General features: G+C 44.2%; 1 protein-coding gene across 3 annotated transcripts in view; it reads right to left on the reverse strand.

Moving 5' to 3' along the window:
* Nucleotides 1–271: 271 nt before the first annotated feature.
* The window catches only part of TBC1D19 (TBC1 domain family member 19), a 316,278-nt gene continuing 288,792 nt past the window's right edge, over nucleotides 272–27,757 (reverse strand). For 2 of the 3 annotated variants that reach the window (XM_073646430.1, XM_073646399.1), the window contains 2 exons: nucleotides 15,931–16,001; nucleotides 272–4,066 (listed from right to left, as the gene is read on the reverse strand). In XM_073646430.1, the coding sequence (XP_073502531.1) occupies nucleotides 3,992–4,066; nucleotides 15,931–16,001 (146 nt within the window). In that variant the 3' untranslated portion in view covers nucleotides 272–3,991. The remainder of the gene's footprint in view (nucleotides 4,067–15,930; nucleotides 16,002–27,757) is intronic. The other variant, XM_073646409.1, reaches the window with a different exon arrangement.

Consider the following 27,757-nt stretch of genomic DNA (forward strand, 5'->3'; position numbering starts at 1 on the left):
AAGTAACAACCCAGTCCTAGCTCTCGTCCAGCCATGTCTCCGTTATCCTCACCAGATCATAATTTTCTTACAACAGTATTAATTATAATTCCTCCATCTTGTTGGTGAGGCTTCTGTCATTGGTGCACATGCACTTTATGTATCTCTCTGTACCTCTATAACTACTTAGTGTATTGTCCTAACCTCTCCCCCATGCAACCCCCGATTTCATTACTTATGCCCAGGTCACTATCTACACTATTTTCCCCAGCTGTACAGTAATCCCCCCCCCCCCCCCCCCCAGTCCCAGGTTTATACACTACTCCAACCTCTTAGCCATTTTCCCCCAGCACAGCTGCATACTCTCCATTGAGGTGCAGCCCATCTCTAGCGTAGAGCCTGTAGTCAACAGAGAAGTAGGCCCGGTTCTCCAGAAATCCAAAACCCTCATTCCTACACAAATTCCTGCGGCACTTATTCACCTCTCACTGCCTCTCTGGTTTGGCACATGGTACAGAAAGTATTTCAGAAGGTCCTTGCTTTAAGTTTACCGCCTAATTCCCTGAAATCATTTTAAGGACCTTCTACCTACCTCTAACTTTGTCTTTAGTGTTGATGAGGGCCCAGCAGTCATGGTGTACACCAGTCCCTCCCAGTAATATGTCAAGCCGATCAGCAATGTGGCGAACTCGAGCATCAGGAACACAATACAGCGTTTGGTGATCCCTGTCTTTGTGACAGGATTGCCCTGTCTGCTCCCCTAATAATGGAATCCCTCACAACCAGCACCTGTCTGGCCTGCCCTGAGCACCTATTTTCCCCTTACTGGCGCAGGCACTCCTATGGCTTTCAGAGGATGTGTCTTGCTGCAGCAGTGCTATTCCTGTACTGACACCCCCTTCATATGCCAACTTAGCAAACTTGTTGGGGTGGGCCAGATCAGGACTGGTCTCCCTGACTCTCTTCCCTATACCTGTCTTCCAAGTGTCACCCAGCTAGCTGCCTCACTGTACTGAAGCTGCATGCTACCCTCCCCTCCACATCTACCCCAGCGAGCACCTGCTCAGTGAGTAGCAAATTTATTTCCATATTGATCTCAGTATTGCCCGTTGTTCACTTAGATCAAGTACCTGAGCTTCCAAATGTACAATGTGCAGACATCTCACACAGCAGTATGCACCCTCAATCGGCTGGACAAGGCATGCATACATGCGACAAGATGCACACTGGATGGCATTGATGGAGCACATATTACTAATGGGGATTTCACAAGAGAGAAATGTTAATAAGTAAATAAACAAGTAAATGCAAACTGTGATTCAGTACAACTTACTCCCCTCTAAACTCCCTGAATTAAAAGTCACTGAATCACAAGTCACACACTTAAAGGGAACCTGTCAAGTGAAAAAAACGCTATTAACCTGCAGATATTGGGTTAATCTGCAGGTTAATAGCATTCTGAACTAGCCCAGCGCCCACTCTTAGAGTCTCGCAGTCTGGAGGAAATGAACTTTATTCCTCCCAGTAGCGTTCAGGTTTCAGTCACAGTGGTGACATGAGCATGGCTTAAGTCACCGCTCTATGTATAGAAAGCAGCGTCAGTAACCACACCACCAGCACTGACTGACAGCAGCTCAGCATTAGGGCTGGCTGTCAGTCAGTACCAGGGACACGGTTACAGCAGCCGTGCTCTATACAGAGTGGTGACTGAACCTGAATGCTGCCGGAAGGAATACAGTTCAGTGCTCTAAGTGCGGGCACCAGCCAGGCTCAGAACCCTATTAATCTGCAGATTAATCACATATCTGCAGGTTAATAGCATTTCAACATGACAGGCTCCCATTAAGCCAAATCACATGTAAAAAAAACTAAATCACTCACAAGTTGCTTTTCCCTTAGCTGCAATACAACTTGTAACTCACTGCAATGTCTGCAAAAAAGTTGGCGATGGATGCGTAAGTGAACATGAAACGGGAGTAGCCCCCTATGCTCACCTGGTTTCGAGACAGCAGCCAGGAGGAATTAAATGCAGAGGATGATTGTACATGCACCCCTGTTGCTCTAATCTTAGTCCATGGACTTAAACTGCATTTACACCGATTATAAATCATATAAGCAATTAATCTTTCAGTGTAAACAGGCTGCTGATCACCCGATAAATGCTCCTTCATTGGGTGAAATGATCTTTTGTGCAAAAGATAATCGTTCTCTGTAACGCATCAAACTGTGCAAACAGGACTCACACTGCTGAGAATAACAACAGCCTATGCGCAGTGAGCGACCTACTACACATCATTCAGAGAGCATTGCTTAGCGTGGTCTGCCTGTGTAAACAAGGCTATTAAACATTTACCAATCGGCAGCTATTTAATGCTGCCAGTCAGACACGTACAATGGAGCAGCAGGATGCATGTACAACTAGCCAATCCATTACATTACTAAAGATTGGTGGAAAAGGAGGACATAAGGTCCCAGTTTTGGCAATCTGTGGGAGTCCCAATGGTAGTCCCAATAACAGGTTTTCACTTATCCAGTTGACAGGTGATAATTTTGGTAAACCGGAATGCTACTTCAATCATCTAAAAAAACATTTCAACTGTTCTTATGATAAATCTAACCCAATATAAAACAGCAGGGATCATTAGAGACTCTTTTCTACTGGGCAGGGAGCAGCACTGTCAAAGCAAGAGGAACCACATGCTAGGCGTTTCATTTTTCCTAAAGGCTGAGTCAGTAAGGCTATGTGCCCACGATGCAGAAATGCTCAGGATTTTTTCCTGAGCGTTTCTGCATCTCCCTGGCAGAAAAAAACGCATGCGGATTGTACATGCAGATTGTACATGCAGATTGTACATGCGTTTTCCTGCCAGGGACATGCGGAAATGGAGCGTTATTCACTGACATTTCCGCATGCGGATTGACAAGCGCTTTCCAAGCGATTAGCATCACTTGGAAAGTGCTTGTGACAACTCGGTCACACTATATAAATCCATGCAAACGGAATGGATTTATATAGTGTAACCCGAGAGAGTGGTTAAAAATAAAAAAATACACCAATACTTACCTTCCGATGGCCCCTGCAGGCTTGCTGCGCTCCTGTGCTGGCTGCCGGCAGATCGCAGTACGCTGTACTGAAAAGACCTGCCGTCACATGACTGTGACATCAGCGCAGGTCCTTCAGTCCTGCGCGATCTGTCGGCAAGCGAAGAGAAGGAGTCCGGGGGCCGTCGGAAGGTGAATATAATCTTTATTTTTTATTTTATTCTTTTTTTTATGGTACCTGGGTGTGGAGGAGACTCTCCTGTCCTCTACACCCGGGTACCATCCGCACATTAGAACGCACCAATTATGCAAGTACAGATGCAGTCTTGCGGAATTGGCGCGTTCTAATGCAAGTCAATGGCGGCGAAAACGCAGCGCTTCCGCAAAATTAATGGACATGCTGCGGATTTTTGAGCGCAGCATAAACGCTGCGGAAAAATCCGCAGCATGGGCATTGAAAGTGCGGAATTGCATTGGAGACCATGGGGGAAGGTTTACCAAGCGTTTACATTGCGGAAATTCCGCAGCATAAACGCTTGAAAAACGCATCGTGGGCACACAGCCTAAATGTAGAGTTCTGATGCCCAAAATCTGTAGGGAAAGGCTAAACTTTTATTCTTCCCTGAGGTGCTCTCAGTATTTCCTAATAGGATTTTGGAAAATGATGTGTCCAAACCACAAAACTATTGGTACAGTGTGACAAGATGCAGAAGCTAGGATTTAACATACCTAGAGGTATTGTGCTTTATTTACAGGTCTGTTCCGTGCAAAAAAGAAATGTAAATACTTGGTAAATATTGATTTTCCTAAACAAGACTTCTTGCAGAGGATATGTTACTTGCTTGTAAAACTGCAAATGAGTATTCCCAAATTCAATGAAACCAGATATTTATGAGCATAGTCTCGCTTTGGTTGTATATATTGCATAGCTCTTGGCTGGTTCCTGTGGTATTGGAAACTGGTGGAGAGATTAAGTGACAACTGCAAACAGAAAAATCTGGAGAAGAGGCATGACTTTCAGGGTCGATATATCAGCGAGGACAGCCTGAGGAAAAAAAGGGAAAAAAAAGAGTGAATTCTTTGGAAGATATAGCTACGCCTTGTCTCTCATACGTTTTTTTTAATCTCATAGTTTTATGTATATTTAAATATGAGAAAGTACTAGAGCTGAAGTACAGAAGTCACAAGACTGCTTGGTGTTGATCTAGGACTATTATAGTACTTGTATATAGCATGATCTGCCATTCATTGTTACAATGTCCTGATTACTTAAAATATATTTTAGGTTTGTGGGTGTAACGTGAAAAAAAGTGGAAATGTTCACGGGATACGAATACTTTTTTAAAAGGCACTGTATATTTTAATATACAGTGGGGAAAATAAGGATTTGATACACTGTTGATTTTGCATGTTTTCCCACCTACAAAGAATGGAGAGGTCTGTAATTTTTATCATAGGTACACTTCAACTGTGAGAGACAGAATCTAAAAAAATCCTGAAAATCACATTGTAGGATTTTTACATAATTTGCATTTTATTGCATGAAATTAGTATTTGATACATTAGAAAAATAGAACTTAATATTTGGTACAGAAACCTTTGTTTGCAATTACAGAGGTCAGATGTTTCCTGCAGTTCTTCACCAAGTTTGCGCACAATGCAGCAGGGAATATGGTCCACTCCTCCATACAGATCTTCTCCAGATCTTTCAGGTTTCGGGGTTGTCGTTGGCGAACTTCAAACAGGCCTGGACATGAGCTGGCGTGAGCAGGAGGACCTTGCGTGCCCTGCAGGATTTTAATCCATGACGGCATAGTGTGTTACTAACAGTAATGTTTACTGTGGTCCCAGCTCTCTTCAGGTCAATGACCAGGTCCTCCCATGTAGTTCTGAGCTGATTCCTGACCTTTCTCAGAATCATCTTTACCCTTCAAGGCGAGATCTTGTGTTTCTTCCATTTTCTAATAATTGCGCCAACAGTTGTTGCCTTCTCACCAAGCTGCTTACCTATTGTCCACAGCTGAAGTGTACCTACAATAAAAAATTACAGACCTCTCCAATCTTAGTAGGTGGGAAAACTTGCAAAATCGGCAGTGTATCAAATACTTATTTCCCCCACTGTACATACACACACACACACACACACACACACAGTTGAAACCAGAAGTTTGCATACTGTAATGCAGCGACTTGCTGGCATTACGGTAATGGTCCAGGATGTGTTTTACCTGACCATGTACCTTCCCCCTTAGACATTCCAGTAGCCTTAGACGGGACGACGGCTAGAGACCCCCACCTGGGAAAGCCTAAAAGCCAGTGTTGGCGGATTAAATGGACTGCAGCAGCTAAAACCCGGCAAAGGTAATACACTTTGCTATATGGACACTTGTATGGACATTGCTAAAGTATTACCTTGCTGAAGGCTGTAACCTGGGCCAAGTGGGCCTGTCTGCCACTTGGGCTCGTGGACATTATATGTGTGAACTGTGGTTTATGAAGTGCAATGAACTGCAGCATTGTGAAATACCGGAAAGACATTGCTGGTGTGCATTAATTGACCCGGTGCAGCGAGTATCCCCCATTATGATGTCTATCGCTGCCTTACATATGGTTCGAGAATGCGGGCAACTGCAGCCCGGTTGCTAGCGGCAAAGATAACCCGGTTGCTAGGGGCAACTGCAGTCCGGTTGCTTGAGGCAACTGCAGCCCGGTTGCTAGGGGCAACAGCACAGGACGACGAGTGTGGATTAAAGCATCTGGCTGCAACTCGGCGGGGTTGCGAAGATTGTCGTCGCACTCAAATCCGGTTGTTTGCTGCAACTCGGCGGGGTTGCGAAGATTGTCGTCGCACTCAAATCCGGTTGTTTGCTGCAACTCGGCGGGGTTGCGAAGATTGTCGTCGCACTCAAATCCGGTTTTGCTGCAACTCGGCGGGGTTGCGAAGATTGTCCGCGCACGCAAAACCTGGTTTGCGGTGGCTCGGCGGGGCCACGAAAATTTTTCCGGGGAGAGCGGTGTGTGAATAGTGTCCTGAGGAAATGCAGGAGCAGATAAAAATGGCTGTGAAGGGAGCAGCAACTGAGTCTGAAGCTATTGAGCGATTAAAGTGCCTGTTAAAACCGCAGCAGGAATTTGAGAAACGTCTACTGGACTTGGTGCTGGAACCGCTGGAGCCGTGGACCATTCTGTGAACTCTCCGGGGGCGCCATTGTTGTCCCAGAGTGCCGGGGGAGGAGGTAAGAGCTGTTGTGAACTGAGTCCTAAGACTATTGTTGATTTTTCTTGTAAAAATTTCCCTGCCGGTGTGGTTGTTAAAAAGGGGGCGGAGTCAAAAAAGGGGCGGATTTTCAAAACAGCATAGAGTGTAGAAAATCAGAAAAATTTACTGGTGGTGGGTTGGTACCTCCTAAAAATGACAATGTGACCATTGATAACAGGGTAGCTCCAGTAGAAGGGGGTGACGTCAAAGTGGGAGGTGACCTGTTAGTCCACAACACCATGGGGAGTGACACAGACCCCGTAGCTGACGGTGACACTACGAAAGTAGAAGGAGAGGTCAGTCAGGAGGGGCTAGACGAGGTGAGAAAGTCCCCATCTCGACAACGGCGCAAGGGCCACAAAAAGGTTGCTCCTGTAGTCCTTGCTAAAAATGAAAATAAAGAAAATGTAGTACTGTGTGCCTTTGTTTCAAGGGTGGATCCTCCTTTAGAGGCAGAAGAGGAGGTGACGTTGCCAGTAGCAACCTCCAGTAAAGTATCAGACAACTATGAAGAGTTGGAGGCAGTTATGCAGATTTGTTACAAGCAGGATGATCTACTGGGACAAAAGGATCAGGAACCGACAGCCCTGAAAGAGGAGGTGGCCAGTCAAGACCAAGAGCTGGAGCCTATCAGGCAGCAGTATCAGAGTGATGTACAGCAACTAAGGAAAAACATGGAGAACAGGTCCTCAGACCAGCTGAGCCTGGAGTCTGAACGGCGGAAAATAAACCAGGTTGTGAGGAACTTGCAGCGAGAACTGGAGGAAAACAGCAAGGAAGTCAACAATTGGAAGGAAAAGTTCCAGAGAATTAAAGAGGAGGTTTTTCAGTTGGAGCTTGACAAAGCGGAGTTTGAAGATGAGCTGTGCGAGTTGAAAGATAGGTTCTCCCTGGTACACGTAGAGCTGATACAAGTGAAGCAAAAGCTGGATGAGGGACTACACCAGAGGGATAGAGAGCTGTCTGCCTTAAAAGAGGCGCTGCAGGTTGAAGTTTCCGGACGTGACCAAAACCTAAAACGACTGCACGAACAGTTCAACCGGGAGCTATGTGACTCCAAGAAGGAATATGGTGAACTCATGAGGGAACTGCAACAAATCAAGAGAGACTATGAGGATCTCCTCAGGGTTAAAGGAAAACTAGAGGATGATAAGGTGGATGCAGAGCACATGCGCCAAGTGGTTGAGACCACTCTGCAGGACACCCGTAATGAAAATGGTGATCTCCGCAGAAGGACCTTAGGTCTGGAAGCTCAGGTGAAGGAGCTGCAGACGTTCTGTGATAATCTCCAGAGGCCAGAGACGTGCCTTAAGGAAAGGCTCAGCAAGATGGAGGCTGAGCAGAAGCAGATGGAGGAGTCTATCGGAGAAGCTGCAGACCAAAGCCAGGAGTTGGCCGCTGGTGATGGGAGGTATGAAGCAGATACCCCCTCGAGTGATGTGAGCTCGGATGATTCGGTGGATGTAGGAGCCGAGATCAAGGAGCTCAAGGAGTCGCTACAAACCCATTGGAAGCAAGAGGAGCTTCAGAGACGGGCCACTGAGAGGCGAGTGGCGGAGCTAGAGGAAGAAGTTTCCGGGCTCAAAAGTCGCCTGACAAAGTATCACTCAGTGAACGAGGCCTTCTTGGAGAAGGAAAAGGGCGAACACGTTGCACTCACTCCCTTATACCAAGAGAGGGTGGACCTGAGGAGAGCTAAGAGAGTGTTAACCACAGATAAATATGAGATGGAAGTGGTCAAGACGGAAATTCGTGAAGTTGTAGCTGTGAGTCAGCTCAGGGAAAGCATACAGGGTGAAGAAGCTGGAGGTCAGTTGTCCCTGAAACCTGAGCTGGTTGATCGTCTGGAAACCACTGGTGAGACCGAAACGACTCGGTACAAGTGCCTCGTAGATGTACCCGAGGATTTGAGGGAAGAATGCACCAGTGAGTCCGTGCATGAGGAGTTTAAGAAGGCCGTGGGAGCCTGTAAGGTGTACTTGACCTCAGAAGCTAAACAGCTGGTGGTCCTGTCCACGACCGAAGTCACAGTGAAGAGGGTGGCTATCCTAAGTGACATGCACTGGCGATGTATTCGCACGAAGCGGTTTCTCCGGTTGAAGACGGAACAAGCCGTTAGACAACTGGAGTTGTTGAGGAAAGCTCACAGTATGCGTGAAGAGGTCATCCGGGTGCCTCATGTTCTGGTGAGGAAGCTCGTCGGGAGAAATGGTTGAGCCATGCAGATGATGGTCAAGAAGTCTGGTGTGGTGAAAGTAAGCAGTCCACGTGATCGTCAGGACTGGATACCAGACGAAGACGGCATGGTATCATTCTCCGCTGTAGGAACAGAAGAAAGCCTGGGATATATGCGCATGCTGTTGGAGTACCGAGTGACCTACCTGCTAGAGGTAGAACAGTTGAATCTCGCTAGACTGCGAGTGGATAGACAGCATCATCTGAGTAGCAGAAGATGGCAGCCGTCTAGAAATTATGAGACCAGACAGAGAAAGGGCCCCCTAAATAACAGAACAGCTATAGCTGGAGTTAGGGACCTTTCAAGATGTCCTGAAAATAGTGGGCGTGGGTTTAGAGGTAGTGAGACCTCCAGTAACTCAGGTTTGAGCAGCCCATACAAACGACCCAACAGAGGACGGGACAGTACGGAGTCGAACCGGACCTTAGATACCAGGGCATGTGAGTCACACTGCTGTATGACTGATCGCTGGGAGCGGGGGAGACCTGACAAGGTTACGACTGACCGCTGGGAGCAGGGGAGACCTGACAAGGTTACAACTGACCGCTGGGAGCGGGGGAGCTCTGACAAGGTTACGACCCGGAAAGGTGACCTGACTAAGTCAGTGACAGTGACAAATGGTAGGTCCCTAAGGAATGGGCTAATGTCGTTGACTAATGTTCCAGGGGCTGAGTAGCACAATTGTAAAGTACATGGTCTCTATGTGAACTGGGGGTTATAATGTCATTGTGTATATTATGTGTTCAACCCCACAAGTTTGAACAGAGCTGGGGGTTATAGTGATTATGTATATTATGTGTTCAACCCCACAAGTTTGAACAGAGGGGGGGGGATATGTAATGCAGCGACTTGCTGGCATTACGGTAATGGTCCAGGATGTGTTTTACCTGACCATGTACCTTCCCCCTCAGGTGACTGGTCACATGACTGTGACATAGCACAGGTCCTGCGCGCACTGAATGTCTGTCTGATCACATGACTGTGACATCAGCAAGGTCCTGTCTGTGTGTGTGTGTGCACGGGATGGATATATAAACCCTGCTTGATGGGAGACAGGTGTGTTCGGTGTGTTGGGCATGAGGCCTGTTCCCCGTGTGTGTGGGACACCGTGATACAATGAAGCCTGGCAGCCTGAAAGGTCGAGGCTGGATCTTGTGCAGATGCCAGTGGCCTTGGAAGGCAGCGGCTTGGTGAAGAGTCCGGAAAGGCGCAGACTGGATGTGTGTGAGTGAAACATTCCAGTAGCCTTAGACGGGACGACGGCTAGAGACCCCCACCTGGGAAAGCCTTAAAGCCACAGTGTTGGCGGATTAAATGGACTGCAGCAGCTAAAACCCGGCAAAGGTAATACACTTTGTTATATGGACACTTGTATGGACATTGCTAAAGTATTACCTTGCTGAAGGCTGTAACCTGGGCCAAGTGGGCCTGTCTGCCACTTGGGCTCGTGGACATTATATGTGTGAACTGTGGTTTATGAAGTGCAATAAACTGTAGCATTGTGAAATACTGGAAAGACATTGCTGGTGTGCATTAATTGACCGGGTGCAGCGAGTATCCCCCATTATGATGTCTATCGCTGCCTTACAATACACTATATAAAAAGACAGATATGAATGTTTTTCTCAATATCTGACATGAAATAAGAATAAACCTTTCCCGTTTTAGGTCAATTAGGATTACCATAATTTTTAATATTTGCTAAGTGCCAGAATAATGAGAGAGATAATGTTTTAAGACATCTTTATTACTTACTGCAAAGTCAAAAGTTTACATACATTTCATTAGTATTTGGTACCATTGCCCTTAAACTGAATGACTTGGGTCAAACGTTTGGGATATCCTTCCACAAGCGTCTCATAATAGTTGTCAGAATTTGAGACCATTCCCCCTGACAAAACTACTGTAACTGATCCAGGCTTGTACGTCGCCTTGCTCGCACATGCATTTTCAGCTTAGCCCATACATTTTCAATAGCATTGAGATCAGGGCTTTGTGATGGCCACTCCAAAACATTGACTTTGTTATCCTTAGGCTGCATGCCCACTATGCGTTTTTCAAGAATTTTTGCCGTGGAATTTCCACAGCAAAAAAGCTTAAAAAACGCTTGGTAATACGTGCCCCAATGATAATCCGCAGTGGAAATTTCCGCAGCATGTGCACAGCACATGAGGATTATCACTGCGGAAAAATACGCAGCATATCTATTATTTTTGCGGACACGCAGCATAATTGCCGCCATTGACTTGCATTGAATTGCTTAATATCTGCATGACTACATGTACACATGCGGATATTAAGAGATTCAATGTGCGGATGGTACCCGGGTCTGGAGAAGAGGAGACTCTCCTCCAGACCCGGGTACCATAGTACCTGTTAAAAAAAAGAATTTAAAATAAAAAATATACATTATACTTACCTTCTGATGTCTCCGGGTCTTCTCACCGATGCGTCCGGTCTCTTGCACGGCTCGTGATGGTGTAAAATGACCTTCCATGACCTGTCACATGACTAAATGACGTCATGGAAGGTCCTTTTACACCACCGCGAGCCGTACAAGAGACCGGACGCATCGGAGAGAAGACTGCGGACCATCAGAAGGTTAGTATAATGTTTTTTTTTTACTATTTTTTTTTTTTTTTTTTAAACTATTAACTTGGTCACACTATATCAATCCATGCAGGTTGCATGGATTTATATAGTGTGACCAAGTTGTCAAGCACTTTTCCAAGTGATGCTAAAATCGCTTGAAAAAGCGCTTGATAACCCGCATGCAGAAATGCATGCAAAAACGCTTGACAAACGCTTCTACCTGGCAGGAAAAACGCATGTAAAATCCGCATGCGTTTTTCCTGCCAAGGAAGTGCAGAAAAAAATCTGCAGCATTTCTGCATCGTGGGCGCTTAGCCTTGAGCCACTTTGCTACCATTTTGGCAGTATGCGTCGGGTCACTGTCCATTTGGAAGACCCATTTCCGCCCAAGCTATAACTTCCTGGCTGATGTCTTGAGATGTTGCTTCAGTATTGCCACAATCTTCTTTTCTCATGATGCCATCTATTTTGTGAAGTGCACCAGTCCCTCCTGCAGCAAAACAACCCCACAACATGATGCTGCCACCCCCGGGTTTCACAGCTGGGATGGCATCTTTCCAAGATTCTCCCCTTTTCCTCCAAACGTAATGATGGTCATTATGCTCAAAAAGTTCAATTTTAGTTTCATCAGACCACAGGATATGTCTCCAAAAATGAAGGTCTTTGTTCCTGTGTGCATTTGCAAACATTAATCTGGCTTTTTTATGTTTATTTTGGAGTAATGGCTTCTTCCTGGCAAAGTGGCCTTTCAGCCCATGTTGATACAGTACTTGTTTCACTGTGGATATTGACACAATCTTACCTGCTACTACCATCATCTTCACAAGGTCTTTTGCTTTTGTCCTTGGGTTGATATGCACATGTCGGACCAAAGCACGTTCATCTCTGGGACACAGAACCCGTCTCCTTCCTCAGCGGTATGATGGCTGGACATTCCCATCTTGCTTGTAATTGCGTATAATTGTTTGTACAGATGAACTAGGCACCTTCAGGTATCTTGAAACTGTACCAAGGATGAGCCAGACTTGTGCAAGTCCACAATTCTCTTCCTGATATCTTGATTTATTTAGACTTTCCCATGATGCTACACAAAGCAGCAGTGTGTTTCAGGTGTGTATTAAAATACATCCACAGGTGTGTCTCTAATTAACTCTGATGTTGCCAAACACATAACATCATCATATGGGCAGTCCAGAATTGTTTAAAGGCATAGTAATCTTAGTGTATGTAAACTTTTGACTTTGCAATAAGTAATAAAAAATCCTTAAAACATTCTCTCTCTCATTATTCTGGCATTTGGCAAATTTTAAAAATTATGGTAATCCTAATTGACCTAAAACGGGAAAGGTTTATTCTGATTTCATGTCAGATATTGAGAAAAACATGCATATGTGTCTTTTTAGATAGTGTATGTAAACTTCTGGTTTCAACTGTACATACAGGCACAGCCGAAAGTATTGGCATCCTTGAAATTTTTCCACAAAATGAAGTATTTCTCCCAGAAAAGTATTGTAATTACACATATTTTGTTATACACATGTTTATTTCCTTTGTGTATATTGGAACACCACAAAACAAAGGCAAATTGGATATCACTTCACACAAAACCCCAAAAATGAGCAGGTCAAAACTGTTACCACCCTCAACTTAATATTTGGTTGCACACCCTTTGGAATAAATAACTGCAATCAATCGCTTCCTATAACCATCAACAAGCGTCTTACACCTCTCAACTGGAATTTTGGACCACTCTTCTTTTGCAAACTGCTCCAGGACTCTCGCATGTGAAGGCGCCTTCTCCCAACAGCAATTTTAAGATCTCTCCACAGGTGTTCAATGGGATTTAGATCTGGACTCATCGCTGGCCACTTCAGAAGTCTCCAGTAGTTTGTTTCCATCCATTTCTGGGTGGTTCCTGAGGTATGTTTGTGGTCATTATCCTGCTGGAAGACCCATGACCTAGGAAGCAAACCTAGCTGTCTGACACTGGGCACTACATTGCTTCCCAAAATCCTTTGGTAGATTTCATGATGCCTTGCACAAAGTCAAGCACCCAGTGTCAGCAATACAACCACAAAACATCTTTGAACCTCCACCATATTTGACTGTAGGTACAGTGTTCTTTTCTTTCTATGCCTCATTCCATTTTTTGTAACAGTAGAATGATGTGCTTTAACAAAAAACTCTATCTTAGTCTCATCTGTCCACAAGATGCTTTCCCAGAAGGATTTTTGCTTGCTCATATACATTTTGGCAAACAGCAGTCTAGCTTTTTTATGTGTCAGTGTTAGAAGTGGGGTCCTTCTGGGTCTCCTGCCATAGAGTTTAATTTCATTAAAATGTCAACGGATAGTTTTCGCTGACACTGATGCACCCTGAGCCTGTGGGACAGCTTGAATTTCTTTGGAACTTAATTGGAGCTGCGCATCCACCATCTGAACTTATTCTGCGTTGCAACCTTTCATCAATTTTTCTCTGCCGCCCAGGGAGATTAGCTACAGTGCATTGGGTTGTAAACTTCTTGATTATGTTGCGCACTGTGGACAAAGAAACATTAAGATTTCTGGAGATGGTCTTGTAACCTTAAGATTGTTGATATTTTTTAACACATTTTGGTTCTCAAATCCTCAGACAGTTCTCTCCTCCTCTTTCTGTTTTCAATGCTTAGTGTGGCACACACAGATACACAATGTAAAGATTGAGTCAATTTCTTCCCTTTTTATCTGGTTTCAGGTGTGATTTTCATATAGCCCACACCTGTTACTTGCCACAGATGAGCTTGAACGAGCATCACATGCTTGAAACAAAGTTGTTTACCCACATTTTTTTGAAAGGGCCAGCAATTTTTTCCGGTCCATTTTTGGGGTTTTGTGTGAAATTCTGTTCAATTTGCCTTTTTTTCTCGTGTTATTCCAATACACAAAAAGAAATAAACGTGTATAACAAAACGTGTATGGGTATGTGCACACGGTGCGGATTTGCTGTGGTTTTGACGCTGCAGAATTTCTGCACCATTTCCGTACCTAATATGCAAATTAGGTTACTTGCGTTTTTTACATGCGTTTTTTCCGCATGCGTTTTTTAATGCATTAGTTTTTCATGTCTTCATGTTGAAATTAGAGAATAGTTTTTTTTTTAAACAAACTTTATTGATCATCATGTAGCATTTTTGTGTGCGTTTCCGCTGTGGAAACGCACATTTCCGCTGTGGAAACACACATGCGGTTTTTACGCATGCGGATTTTCTTCATCTAATGCAAGTCTATGGGGAAAATCTGCATGCGCTTCCGCAAGAGAAATAGACATGCTGCGGATCTGAAAAACGCACCTCATGTCAGTTTCCGCAGGTGATCCGCAGGTGCACAAAAAAGCATAGTGGGCATGGGATTTCTTGAAATCCCATCCACTATGCTGTAACATCTGGCTGCTGTGCTTTTGACGCAGCATAAAGACACAGCGTCAAAACCGCAGCAAATCCGCATTGTGTGCACATACCCTAATTGCAATAATTTTCTGGGACAAATACTGAATACATATATTCTTAAATTCGGTTATTGGTAGGACTCATTTATGCCCCATTGTTAACCATTAATAGGGCCATTTGAGAGTGCTGTGATCAAAAGTCATCCTACCATAAAGTCGAATAGCCAATGAATTGTTTGGCTTTCGAGTTTAATTTATTAAAGCAATACATTTTCCCACTGCTTCAAAATATTTAATGAAATGTTGTATGGTGGCACAGTGGTTAGCACTATTGCTTGCTCCACTGGTTTCCTAGGATCAAATCCAGCCATGAGGTTTGTATGCTCATGGGAATTTACATTGTGAGCCTTGTTACAGTGCATGATGACATCTGTAAAGCACTGAAATACATGATCATGATGGCTTTATATAACCAAAATAATTAAATAATAATAATGCCGCCACCATTTATGACTGTAAACATATTCATTTTATGTATTCTAAAATGCAGCCTAGAGCAGGTGCTCCTGCCGTAGTTACTGCTATGACTGTTCATTGCGGCACCTGAAAAATCCAAGCAATGTTGTTTGACCACCAAGTAAGTTGGCAAACGCCTCCCTGATCTAGTGGTCTAAAGACTGATCTCTTTATAGTGCAGACTTGTATCGTACAACTTCATAAATGACTGTAAAAACCTAGGTATGTCAATGCAAATGATTCCTCCCACAGACGACTAAGGAAGCGTATTTTATCTTGGCCTTTAGACATGCTGCAAATACAGATGGTATCATGAGTGTTTAACAGGTCTAAAATTTCAAGTTGGGGCTAAAAATACAAGCACATTATGAATCCTGTGCCTACATCGTAAGCAATATTCATTTACCAGCTAATTCTCCAGTCTAGCAATGTGACTCATCACGGCACTTGCTTCCTAGATGAACTACAGCTTCTCATTCAATTTTTTTTTTTTTTATATATAGGATTATGAAATATTTGTACAAAATAGTCATAAAATGTAAAGAAAAATATAAAGAATGTTGGGTGCAAAAGTAATAAAGAAGACTATATAGAATGTAATAATCAGAATACAAATCTAAAATTACAATTCGGTAAACCGATCAAAAAAGATAGAAAAAAAATAGGCAAAATTTCGGTATAAAGAAAAGACAAGCGGCAAGCCGTACAATCTAAACCATGTCAACAGGTATAGGCCATTGCATGTGGTTACAGCTTCATTTTAGCAGGAATTTAGGCAGAGGGGCTTGCATTTCTTCAGAAGGAACATGGGAAGCTTAGGTTACTTTGGTTGGCAATGGGTCAAGAACTATTTCAATCTCATCGGAGAGTAACTTAGCCTTACTTCAGCAGCAGCCAGTGATGTCACCTCCATCAGGTTCATTGCTCGGAAGGCAAACACAGCAGCTGCCAGGACTGGAAAAGAATGCAAAATATTTCAACTGCTGACCTACTAATTATCATTATGATTAATCTGTCATTCCCGCGTCTCATGCGACACATGTGTATCCATACAATGCCACATACACACGGCCTGAGCAGAATGAATCCAGTAAAGTAAATACTGCACAGTCAAGTCCCAAGACTGCAAGTCTCCAATTTCAGTGTGACTGGACACTGCACGACAATTGTGGGAGTTGTAGTTCAATCATAGAGACGCTATCCTAATAATCTACAAGGGGAGTCCAGAAGACCACGAGAATCCTAGTCACTTACCTAAAAGCAGACGTGCATTTACTAGCAGGTACAAGATCAGTTTGGACTTGAGATTTATGCAAGAAGGTAGTGTTCTCTCATGTAAAATGCTGCCACATTCTCATATTCAAGTATCAGAAAATTCCCCCAATGATTTGACATACACTCATTTTCACTTGATACATGAAATCGCGTGAAATTGTATCATGGCCTTTTTTTCGTGCTCTGCAATCTGCACCAGTTTTCTGGTCGACTGAAAATTTTGGTGTACGTCTGTTCTGCACAAAAATTTACAACTTTTTTGTCATTTTTGCGCCACTCGCAACACTTTCAACAAGGTGAATGAGGCTTACTGGAGGGGATGGGGCCATCCTCTGATGGACATATTTAAACATATTGTGGGGCTGATTTTATTTTTGGCTTTTGTCAAAAACTGGTTTACATGCTTTGCTCCACAAATATTATGTGTTCTACATGTGTTTTTCAACACGCTTGACACAAGTGTATGGTGTACCCAAAAGGAGACATGGCTAGATAGGAAAGGGAATGTGGCCAAAATTGAGATCATGTGCACCAAAAATTTACCATGAATTATTGGACCAAAAAAAGAAAACTAATGGTTGGTGTAAACTAAGGCCCCAATTTAGCAAAGTAATTTTGCCAGAATTCTTGCATAAATCGCTTTGAAAAGTATCAACTTGTAGCTGCGCAAAACTTTTGTGACTTTTGGCTGTTTCATGCCAGTTAGTTTCTCCCAGTTCTGCCAAAGTGGGTGGATCTAGAGTGGGACAGGGGTGTGATGCCACAGGTCATCTAATTCATGACGAGCTGTGGTGTTCATTACGCCAGTCATTGATGGAAGTGTAGCGCCCTGCTACGCACTGGTGCCACAGAACCCAGAAGGGTGCATGGATGGACTTCTCCACAAGAGGCCCTCACACATTCACACACCTCCACCCTACCACCTCAGACCAGCAGAGGGAGCCCGTTAGGGATATATATAGGGAGGGTGGAGCCAGGCAGCTGAGTTTGGTGTTTGGTCAGTCTCTCAGTCAGAGAGAGAGTGTGCTGGCACTTAGACCAGTGAAGAGGCAGCACGCTGGCTGCTGTGCTTAGGCGAGCCAAGGCCTACAGCACGAGTGAAAGCCTAGTGAGGGCCCTGAGTGTGGCCGAAGGGAGAGGAGAAGGAAGAAGTAGCAAAGGGGGCAGAGGAGCATACCAGGCTCACCCCGAGATATATACCGGACACCGGGTCCGTGCCTACGGGGTCCCCTTATACCCAGTAGGGACCACCGGAATCCCTGGTGGACTACAGGTCCCAGGTTAACCAAACGCTGACTACAGTACCAGGGCTAGGAGTCACGGAGGCCCCAGCGTCCAGGGAGAGTGATCTCCAAGAGAAGGCCCTACCACCAGGTCAGCAGGTGCAAGAGAGAGACAGTAATCAAGCTAGGCCTAGCTCCAGGCAGGTCAGAAGCTTAGTGAGTAAAGCCATGGATCAGGAGGCCCTATACCCGCTCACTGGGGAGAGTCCAAAAGTGCACCCTTCATCCGGAGTACCCTGGACCATGCCTGCATCATCACCAGTAAAGGTACTGAAGCTTACCCCCGTGTGAGTGTCCGTCTTTCCTCCGGGACCGCCCTGCCGTCTCTCACCAGCATCCACCATCTACCCCTACACCGCCCTGAGGCCCGCTCCACCTGTGGGGAGCCGTCCTAACAAAGCTGCCCGAACACCTGCCTCAGAGGACTGTTGCAGCGCTGGTAATCCTTACCAGACACCACAGGTGGTGTCACGAACTTTACAAATCCCCTATAAAAATATCCCCTTTTTGTTGACCGCCTTGGGCCACGGACCGGGCCAGCCACCGTGATACCACCCCCAGCATCTACCGGCCCGGCACCGGTTACCCCACGGCCCAGGGGGCGCGTCATAAGATTTCTGGAGAGGCAGATACCCCTTTATCAGACGCTCCTGATTCATTAAGAGGCGTGCGCCTCTTAATAAATCAGAAGCAGGTACATCTGACTCCAACACATCTCCTCATCAAGACAGGTGAGAAAACAGCTGGTCTTGATGAATCGTGGCGTAATACTATACAGTATAAAGATGCATCCGATTTTTAAAACTGCAATTGCTACTTTGATACATTTGGAACAAATTAAAGGGGTTGTCCAGGCTTGTGGTTAAAGTCTTTAGTCATTCAATTTGAATGCGGACATTTGAATCCTAACAGTGGTGCACACTATGAGGATTCTCTAGTGCAGGGAGCAAGTGGTCACGTGACCACAAGTATGCAATTTGCATACTTCTGGCCATATTACAACTAGACCTAGCTCCACTGACTTGTACTGAGCGAGGCTGCGAACGTCTAGTCAGCATGTGACCACTTCTATGCAAATCACATATACATGACCGCCCACTCCTGGCACCAGCGAATCCTGACAGTGTGCACGATGTGAGGGTTCACAAGTCTGCAGTCACATAAAGAAGTTGTACAAGTTTGGAGTCACTCTAAGACTGCCCGGTATAAGTTTACACTCTCTACACTTAAGACAGGATTAGTAAATGTACCCTATTGTGTACCAGAACAATCCTTATCCATTAAAAATTACAACCCCTCAGATGGTTTTGCTGATTGAAAAATCAAAAGTTATGACACAGACAGAGATGGAAAAACTGAAGCAAAAAAAAAAAAAGAAAAATGGCAGCTGTATATTTGTAACTTCAGGTTGAAAAGTTTCCAATGTGTTTGGTGTAGGAGAATATTATACTGCCAGTATACGTCTACATGTAGATACAAATGAATTTAACATAATCCAAATTATAATTTTTTTAACTCAAATAAAAGAAATTATAAAGATATAAACAACTGTAAAGTATCAAGTAAAAAGTTGATTTGTGTCCTTCCTCCGAGGGTCTAATGCCACATGATCAAAGCTAAACAAATGCAGGCACTGTATAAAAGTCCTAAAGATTAAGAAATAAACTGTCTAATTTGTAAAAAAATCTTTTTCTACCCCCTCTAGGGCCAACTCTGAAAACTGCTTCCCTTCCACGAATATCAATATATATCAAGTAAGATCAGTTACAGTGATTAAAATAAAGTTCTCCACTTTCAGACATGCCATCGAGTCCAACACTAACATCTTCCGCAATTAACTTGTGTCCGCCTACCATGTGATAGCACTAAAATCCTCATAGTTGTACTTGCTTGTGTAATAGTCTTGTTTACATCAACCACTTTCCTTTCTACATATATGATGCTCTTTCCATTTTTATGGTCTGTTCTCAATTTAGCAGAAAAAAGGTGGAAAGAGAATCACTAGTGCTGAAGACGGCTCACAGAGGGGATGAGAGCCACCATATATGCTTCATAGTATTTATAATGTTATAATCTACTCCAACGTATAAAATGAAGGTGATCCTAACATATTATAGTTTTTTATTTTAAAGTACCATTAAAGAAGTTGTCCACTACTTTTACATTGATGCCCTATCCGTAGGATTGGGCATCAATGTATAATGTGTCGGGGTCCCGCACACAGCACCCCCGCCAATCAGCTATTATCGGCTGCTATTATCGGCAATCAGCTATTATCAGTGCCGGCGGCGGCCGGCCGGAAGTGCTCACCTGCGGGGCTCCGCCGTCATTTGAATGAGAGGCAGAACTGCAGTACACCGCGGCGGCCACTGCCACTTGACGGTGGAGCCCCGCAGGTGAGCACTTACGGCCGGCGTCCGTCGCCGGCACCGATAACAGCTGATTGGCGGGGGTGAAGCGTGCGGGACCCCGGCCGATCATACATTGATACCCTATCCGTATGTAAAAGTAGGGACAACCCCTTTAATACCAGTGTGGTGTACATGTGAAGAGGGTATACACATATATACAGTATAAAATACAGGTACAATTACCTAATTACAGCAAGAGACTGGTACAGAGGGGGAGGGGACCCTGCCTAATGGGCTTGCATCTACAAGGTACTGGGAAAAGACATGAGGTCAGTGGGTTGGACCAACTCCGGTGGTGGTGAGGTGGCAGCAGGGTTATTGCACGTTGTACCCTTTCCTGAAGAGATGAGTTTTCAGGTTGCGCCTGAAGGTTTCAATTGTGGAAGACAATCTGATGCGTTGGGGTAGCAAGTTCCAGAATACAGGGGATGCTCGGGAAAAATTTTGGAGACTGTTGTATAAGGAACATACCAGAGCGGATGAAAGATGATGTTGTGAGGTTCTGGAAATTACATTTGTGGAGGTATCTGAAGGTAAGGTCGAAGATGTAGGGGTGGAGGCAGATTATGGACGGCCCTGAACTGTTATTGAGAGTACTGTCATTAGCTCTGGACAGTTTATTTTAGACTTTGGTCCTCGTATTTACACCTACAAGAGGGTACATTTTCTTGTATGTTCCATTTTCAACTCTGTGTCACATCATCTGTTTTAAGATTAGACTTATAGGATTATATCCAAAGGTATGCTGCGGTGAGAATAAAAGTGGTTAATGAAAAAAATGAAATATACAGTGGTGGCCAAAAGTATTGGCATCCCTGCAATTCTGTCAGATAATACTCAGTTTCTTCCTGAAAATGATTGCAATCACAAATGCTTTGGTATTATTATCTTTATTTAATTTGTCTTCAATGAAAAAACACAAAAAGAATTGTCCTAAAGACAAATTGGATATAATTCCACACCAAACCTAAAAAAGGGGTTGGACAAAAGTATTGGCACTGTATGAAAAATCATGTGATGCTTCTCTAATTCGTGTAATTAACAGCACCTGTAACTTACCTGTGGCATCTAACAGGTGTTGGCAATAACTAAATCACACTTGCAGCCAGTAAACATGGATTAAAGTTGACTCAACCTCTGTCCTGTGTCCTTGTGTGTACCACATTGAGCATGGAGAAAAGAAAGAAGACCAAAGAACTGTCTGAGGACTTGAGAAACCAAATTGTGAGGAAGCATGAGCATTCTCAAGGCTACAAGTCCATCTCCAAAGACCTGAATGTTCCTGTGTCTTCCGTGCGCTGTGTCATCAAGAAGTTTAAAGCCCATGGCACTGTGGCTAACCTCCCTAGATGTGGACGGAAAAGAAAAATTGACGAGAGATTTCAATGCAAGATTGTGCGGATGGTGGATAAAGAACCTCGACTAACATCCAAACAAGTTCAAGCTGCCCTGCAGTCCGAGGGTACAACAGTGTCAACCCGTACTATCCGTCGGCATCTGAATGAAAAGGGACTGTATGGTAGGATACCCAGGAAGACCCCACTTCTTACCCCGAGACATAAAAAATCCAGGCTGGAGTTTGCCAAAACTTACCTGAGAAAGCCGAAAATGTTTTGGAAGAATGTTCTCTGGTCAGATGAGACAAAAGTAGAGCTTTTTGGGAAAAAGCATCAACATAGAGTGTACAGGAAAAAAAAGAGGCATTCAAAGAAAAGAACACGGTCCCTACAGTCAAACATGGTGGAGGTTCCCTGATGTTTTGGGGTTCCTTTGCTGCCTCTGGCACTGGACTGCTTGACCGTGTGCATGGCATTATGAAGTCTGAAGACTACCAACAAATTTTGCAGCATAATGTAGGGCCCAGTGTGAGAAAGCTGGGTCTCCCTCAGAGGTCATGGGTCTTCCAGCAGGACAATGACCCAAAACACACTTCCAAAAGCACTATAAAATGGTTTTAGAGAAAGCACTGGAGACTTCTAAGGTGGCCAGCAATGAGTCCACACCTGAATCCCATAGAACACCTGTGGAGAGATCTCAAAATGGCAGTTTGGAGAAGGCACCCTTCAAATATCAGGGACCTGGAGCAGTTTGCCAAAGAAGAATGGTCTACAATTCCAGCAGAGCATTGTAAGAAACTCATTGATGGTTACCGGAAGCGGTTGTTCGCAGTTATTTTGGCTAAAGGTTGTGCAACCAAGTATTAGGCTGAGGGTGCCAATACTTTTGTCTGGCACATTTTTGGAGTTTTGTGTGAAATGATCAATGATTTGATTTTTGCTTCATTCTCTTTTGTGTTTTTTCCGTGCAAGCAAATTAAATGAAGATAATAAGACCATAGAATTTGTGATTGCAATCATTTTCAGGAAGAAACTGAGCATTATCTGACAGAATTGCAGGGGTGCCAATACTTTTGGCCACCACTGTAGCAGTAATGCAGTCCAGATTTCATATATTTAATGTTTGCATACATCTTAGTGATTATAGAGGCTGCTATAATCTTTTGTTTGCATATTATGCAGTCATAGCAGCTTGCACCTGTTCACACTTGCTTTATTCTGTTAGGAGGTTCTGGTCAGTTTTTTGTAATATGAAGCGCGTGAACTTAGATTTATAATGTACATCAAGCAGGTGTGTAACTGGGAATTGACCGTAAATGGCCAAAAATAATGAAACCACCATTATTCAGCTGATGAATTCACTATCATACCTACACCACCTCTCCTGTGATCCCTGTCAATCTCTGTTTAGTGGTTACATGTCATCTAGCCAGTCACTGGTCCCTGCTGTGATGGTTGGGTGAAAAGCACAGGACCGCTGAAGTTAGTGATTAGCTGCAGTGGTCATATTTGGTAGTTAGCATATGATCATTGCAGGAAAATAAACGCAGACTGGCGGTGAGCGCTATTTTCTCCCTTCCAACATTGTGTTTTTTCCCTGATGAAAGAGTCGGTTCAACTCTGAAACGTGTAGATTAATAAAACTGCTCTTTGTTCAACACTATAATCTCCACTGGATATCTTCTTGACCAGAAACACAGTAGATTTATCTGTATATCCATCTCTACTATTGTATCTTCCAGAAAACACTTTAAATTTAGCAGCACACTTATGGGAAACATTTTACACCAGAAAACCAACGTTCAAAAGTCTAATGGTATTAGATCCACCAACTTTTTGAAGATGGGACTTGGTCAATCACAATTGACAGACTCACTATTCTCTACACCATAAAAGTGGCATGTATTATCGCAGAATTGTACTCTAGTCCATGACTGGAGTACATTTTCTCACATTGGCACATGAGCAGCTGAAGATGAGCCAAATTTGTCACATCTTACTCCAGCAGACTCTGGATCAACACTAATGTGTAAAACACCAGTTTTTGAAAAATCCCCCTCCCCAAAGTGTTTATTTCATTGTATTCGGTAACTCTCTCTGTGGTATATAGGCTACAGCGGTCCCCACCCCCAGGGTCACACATCAGTGGTTTATTCCTAGTCTATATCATTTTTTTAAGGCAATAAATAGCCCATAGACAGCAGACATAACTAAAACCTTTTAACTAAACCGTTTTCTTCAGCTATTTACAAGGGTAACAATGCCCGTGGCTCAGTTCTGTACATTAATGCTTTGAAAAACATGTTGCTGTTACAAAGCTACAACTCTCAGCATGCTCTGACTGCCTTTCTCTGGGGGCTGAAAGTTTGCAACAGCTGGGGAGTCACACATTCAAGGCCAGTCCTGGATAGGGTCCTATACTGTTGCCACTTTTCATACTGTCTTAGCCACATGTTGCGGTGTTGCTTTTTCTTTCAATTGTGCCGGAGTATTTCCCAGAAGTAGAGGTAAAACATGAAGACTTTTCTTAGTTACAGAGATGTTCCTTCCTTATCTGGTTGATATGTAAGCTGGCCGCCTGGCTCCTGCATGTGGTGTCTGCCGGAGGTGGTGTATGACCCCTCCAGATGGTAGCAGTGTGCTCTGTACGGGACTCCCGGTTTGCCTTCTCTCTGGGCTCTGCGTGTTTCGGGATCCTTTTACTCTGCTTTCTCTTTGTCACTTCTTCATACCTTCTCATGTATGTACCGCATTGTACTCAGACTGATATCAACGTGATCCAAGTCTTGTGGACTAAATAATATTTCCCCCATTTATGCCCACACTATATGCTAACGTTTAATTCATCATATAGCTTTCAACAAAAAAATGCTATTTTTATGCAGCCGCAACTCCCAATGTCTTGTAAGTGGAGCTTTTTACCAACACAACAACTGCCATATACTATATGGAGAAAAGTATAGGGACAGACTTACTAATTAGGATTCTCACTCAGTCCCATTTGCACAGATGTTTAACCCCAGCCCCTGGTCTATAACATCCGGCCCCCTGGTGTATATCATCTGGCCTCCAGGTGTATATCATCCGGCCTCCAGGTGTATATCATCCGGCCTCCAGGTGTATATCATCCGGCCCCCTGGTGTATATCATCCGGCCCCCTGGTGTATATCATCCGGCCCCCTGGTGTATATCATCCGGCCCCCTGGTGTATATCATCTGGCCCCCTGGTGTATATCATCCGGCCCCCTGGTGTATATCATCCGGCCCCCTGGTGTATATCATCCGGCCCCCTGGTGTATAACATCCGGCCCCCCGCCGTGCCATCTGCTTTTACTAATAATCATAAAACAGTGGCTAATGGTACAGAACTCACTGATATCGGCTGGGTCCGGTGTAACAAGTCCATTCAATCTTCCCCCATCACCTGTGTGTGATATTATTGAGAAGTGGAAGGAACCGCAGCAACTCGGTCAGAAAGTGGAGACCACGTGAAGTTACAGAGTGGGGTCACCGAGTGCTGAGGAGCAGAGGGCTGAAAAGTCATCAACGCTCTGCTGACTCCATAACTGCAGAGTCCGGACCTCGTTTGACATTAAAGGGAACCTGTCACCAGGTTTTCACCATATAAAGTACGGCCACCACCTTAAGGCCTCTTTTCCAGCATACTACTGTCGAATGCTGTAAAAAAAAAAGTCACCAAACACTTCTGCGGATCCTAAAAAAGGCCTTTTATTTTACTCATAGACTGTGCGTTCCTGTCCGATGGGCGTCTTTGTTCTTGAACCGGCTTTTCTCTCCTCCCTTTAATTTCCATCCTCCTTCCCTGCTTTATGTGGATGACGTCTCCTACATCTACACAGTGTCTCTGAGTCGTGCTCCTGCTTAGGCGCTCTTATCTCTGCCCTGCCGGGGGCAGAGCACAGCACTGTTATGAGCATGCTCTGGCTTTACTTCTGGGTCGCCGGCGCTCTTTGGCCTTTCCCAGTGCATGTGCATTACAGTATTGGGCTCCGCCCTCGACAGGGCAGAGAAATGTGCACCTGCACAGGAGCAAGATTGGGGGACTCTGTGTAGATGACATAGGACTCCTCATCCGCATGATTGCAGGAAGAGAGGAGGCGCCGTATCAAGACCAGAGACGCCCATTGGACTGGACCCCGCGCCCTCTGAGTTTAATAAAAGGTCTTTTTCTAGTCTGCATAGGTAATTGGTGACTTTTTTTTTACAGCTTTGTAGTATGCTGAAAAAGAGGCCTTAATGGTGGTGACTGTACTTTATATGGGGAAAACCTGGTGTCAAGTTGCCTTTAGCATCAGCAAAAACACTGCGCCCGCCAGGAGCTTCATGGCATTAGTTTCCATGTACGAACAGCTACATGAAAGTCTTACATCACTAAGCACAATGTATGGAGTCGGACAGAGCTTTGTAAAGCCACCATCACTGGACTCTTTGGATTGAAAAATTGTGCTTCTCTATCTTGCATCTAATGGACACGTCTGGATTTGACAAATGCCAGGAGAACATTATCTGCATAACTACATTGTGCCAACAGTAAAGGCGGAGTGATAATGCCCTGAAGTTGCTTTTCAGGGTTCGGATAAGGCCCCTTCGTTCCAGTGAAGGGAAATCTGAATGCTTCAGCATAACTAACAATTTTGGACAATTGTAGCTTCCAACTATTTGGGAATAGTTTGGGGAAGGCCCTTTTCGGTTTCTCATGACTTCGCCCCAGTGCGCCAAGCGAGGTCCATAATGGCATGGTAAGAGGAGTTTGGTTAGAGCCCTGATTTTAACCCCATTGAACACCCTTGGTATGAGCTAGAATGGAGATTGCAACAAGGCCCCTCTGCTCAGTCATCAGTATCTGATCTCACAAATTCTCTTCTGGATGAAGAGGCTAAATTTCCTGCAGACACCTCCAAAATCTTCTAGAAGATTATTAATGGCTATGAATTTAGTATAGGAGGCTTTAAAATCTAAAGTAGCTGTGATCTGTAGGTGTCCCAGTATTTTTCTCTATACAGTGTATTTTTAACGTGGTATAACTGACATTACATTAACTTTTTCATTACATATTTTGGCAATTGATCCAAGCTGGAGTTTCTAAACTGCAGCTTGATCCTCTTCGCCCTATTTGCCAGATACATATGTGGAAGTTATTATTTTCCTCCGCTAACACTGGAGTTAAGTGGGTTGACCCACTACAGCCAGTGATCTTTGGGGGTTGTCAGAAGTCCCTTTGTCGGAATGTCATCACTACAGTAGGAAGTTAGAACTGAGGGGAAACCAGGCAGTGTTGAACAGGAGCGACGGTATTGGTGAGGTAAGTACAGTATGTCTTTTTTAAAATTTTTGTTCATCTTTATGAGCCAACGTAAGGACACAGGGCTGTTTTATCTGCAACCGATGCCCCGGTAAATGTGCGATGACAGAGGCAGAGGGAAACACGGATCTTTGGGAAGTTCTTAGACCCACGTTTTTTTTTTTAGGTGACTGATTTTCCAGCAAATAAAATAAAAAATATGTATATACAGTGGTGGCCAAAAGTATTGGCACCCCTGCAATTCTGTCAGATAATACTCAGTTTCTTCCTGAAAATGATTGCAATCACAAATTCTTTGGTCTTATTATCTTCATTTAATTTGCTTGCAAGGAAAAAACACAAAAGAGAATGAAGCAAAAATCAAATCATTGATCATTTCACACAAAACTCCAAAAATGGGCCAGACAAAAGTATTGGCACCCTCAGCCTAATACTTGGTTGCACAACCTTTAGCCAAAATAACTGCGAACAACCGCTTCCGGTAACCATCAATGAGTTTCTTAGAATGCTCTGCTGGAATTGTAGACCATTCTTCTTTGGCAAACTGCTCCAGGTCCCTGATATTTGAAGGGTGCCTTCTCCAAACTGCCATTTTGAGATCTCTCCACAGGTGTTCTATGGGATTCAGGTCTGAACTCATTGCTGGCCACCTTAGAAGTCTCCAGTGCTTTCTCTAAAACCATTTTATAGTGCTTTTGGAAGTGTGTTTTGGGTCATTGTCCTGCTGGAAGACCCATGACCTCTGAGGAGACCCAGCTTTCTCACACTGGGCCCTACATTATGCTGCAAAATTTGTTGGTAGTCTTCAGACTTCATAATGCCATGCACACGGTCAAGCAATCCAGTGCCAGAGGCAGCAAAGCAACCCCAAAACATCAGAGAACCTCCACCATGTTTGACTGTAGGGACCGTGTTCTTTTCTTTGAATGCCTCTTTTTTTCCTGTACACTCTATGTTGATGCTTTTTCCCAAAAAGCTCTACTTTTGTCTCATCTGACCAGAGAACATTCTTCCAAAACATTTTAGGCTTTCTCAGGTAAGTTTTGGCAAACTCCAGCCTGGATTTTTTATGTCTCGGGGT

The sequence above is a fragment of the Phyllobates terribilis genome, unplaced genomic scaffold (assembly GCF_046119375.1).
Source record: "Phyllobates terribilis strain yellow unplaced genomic scaffold, ASM4611937v1 Scaffold_1__5_contigs__length_1240528914, whole genome shotgun sequence".
Taxonomy (NCBI): Eukaryota; Metazoa; Chordata; class Amphibia; order Anura; family Dendrobatidae; genus Phyllobates; species Phyllobates terribilis.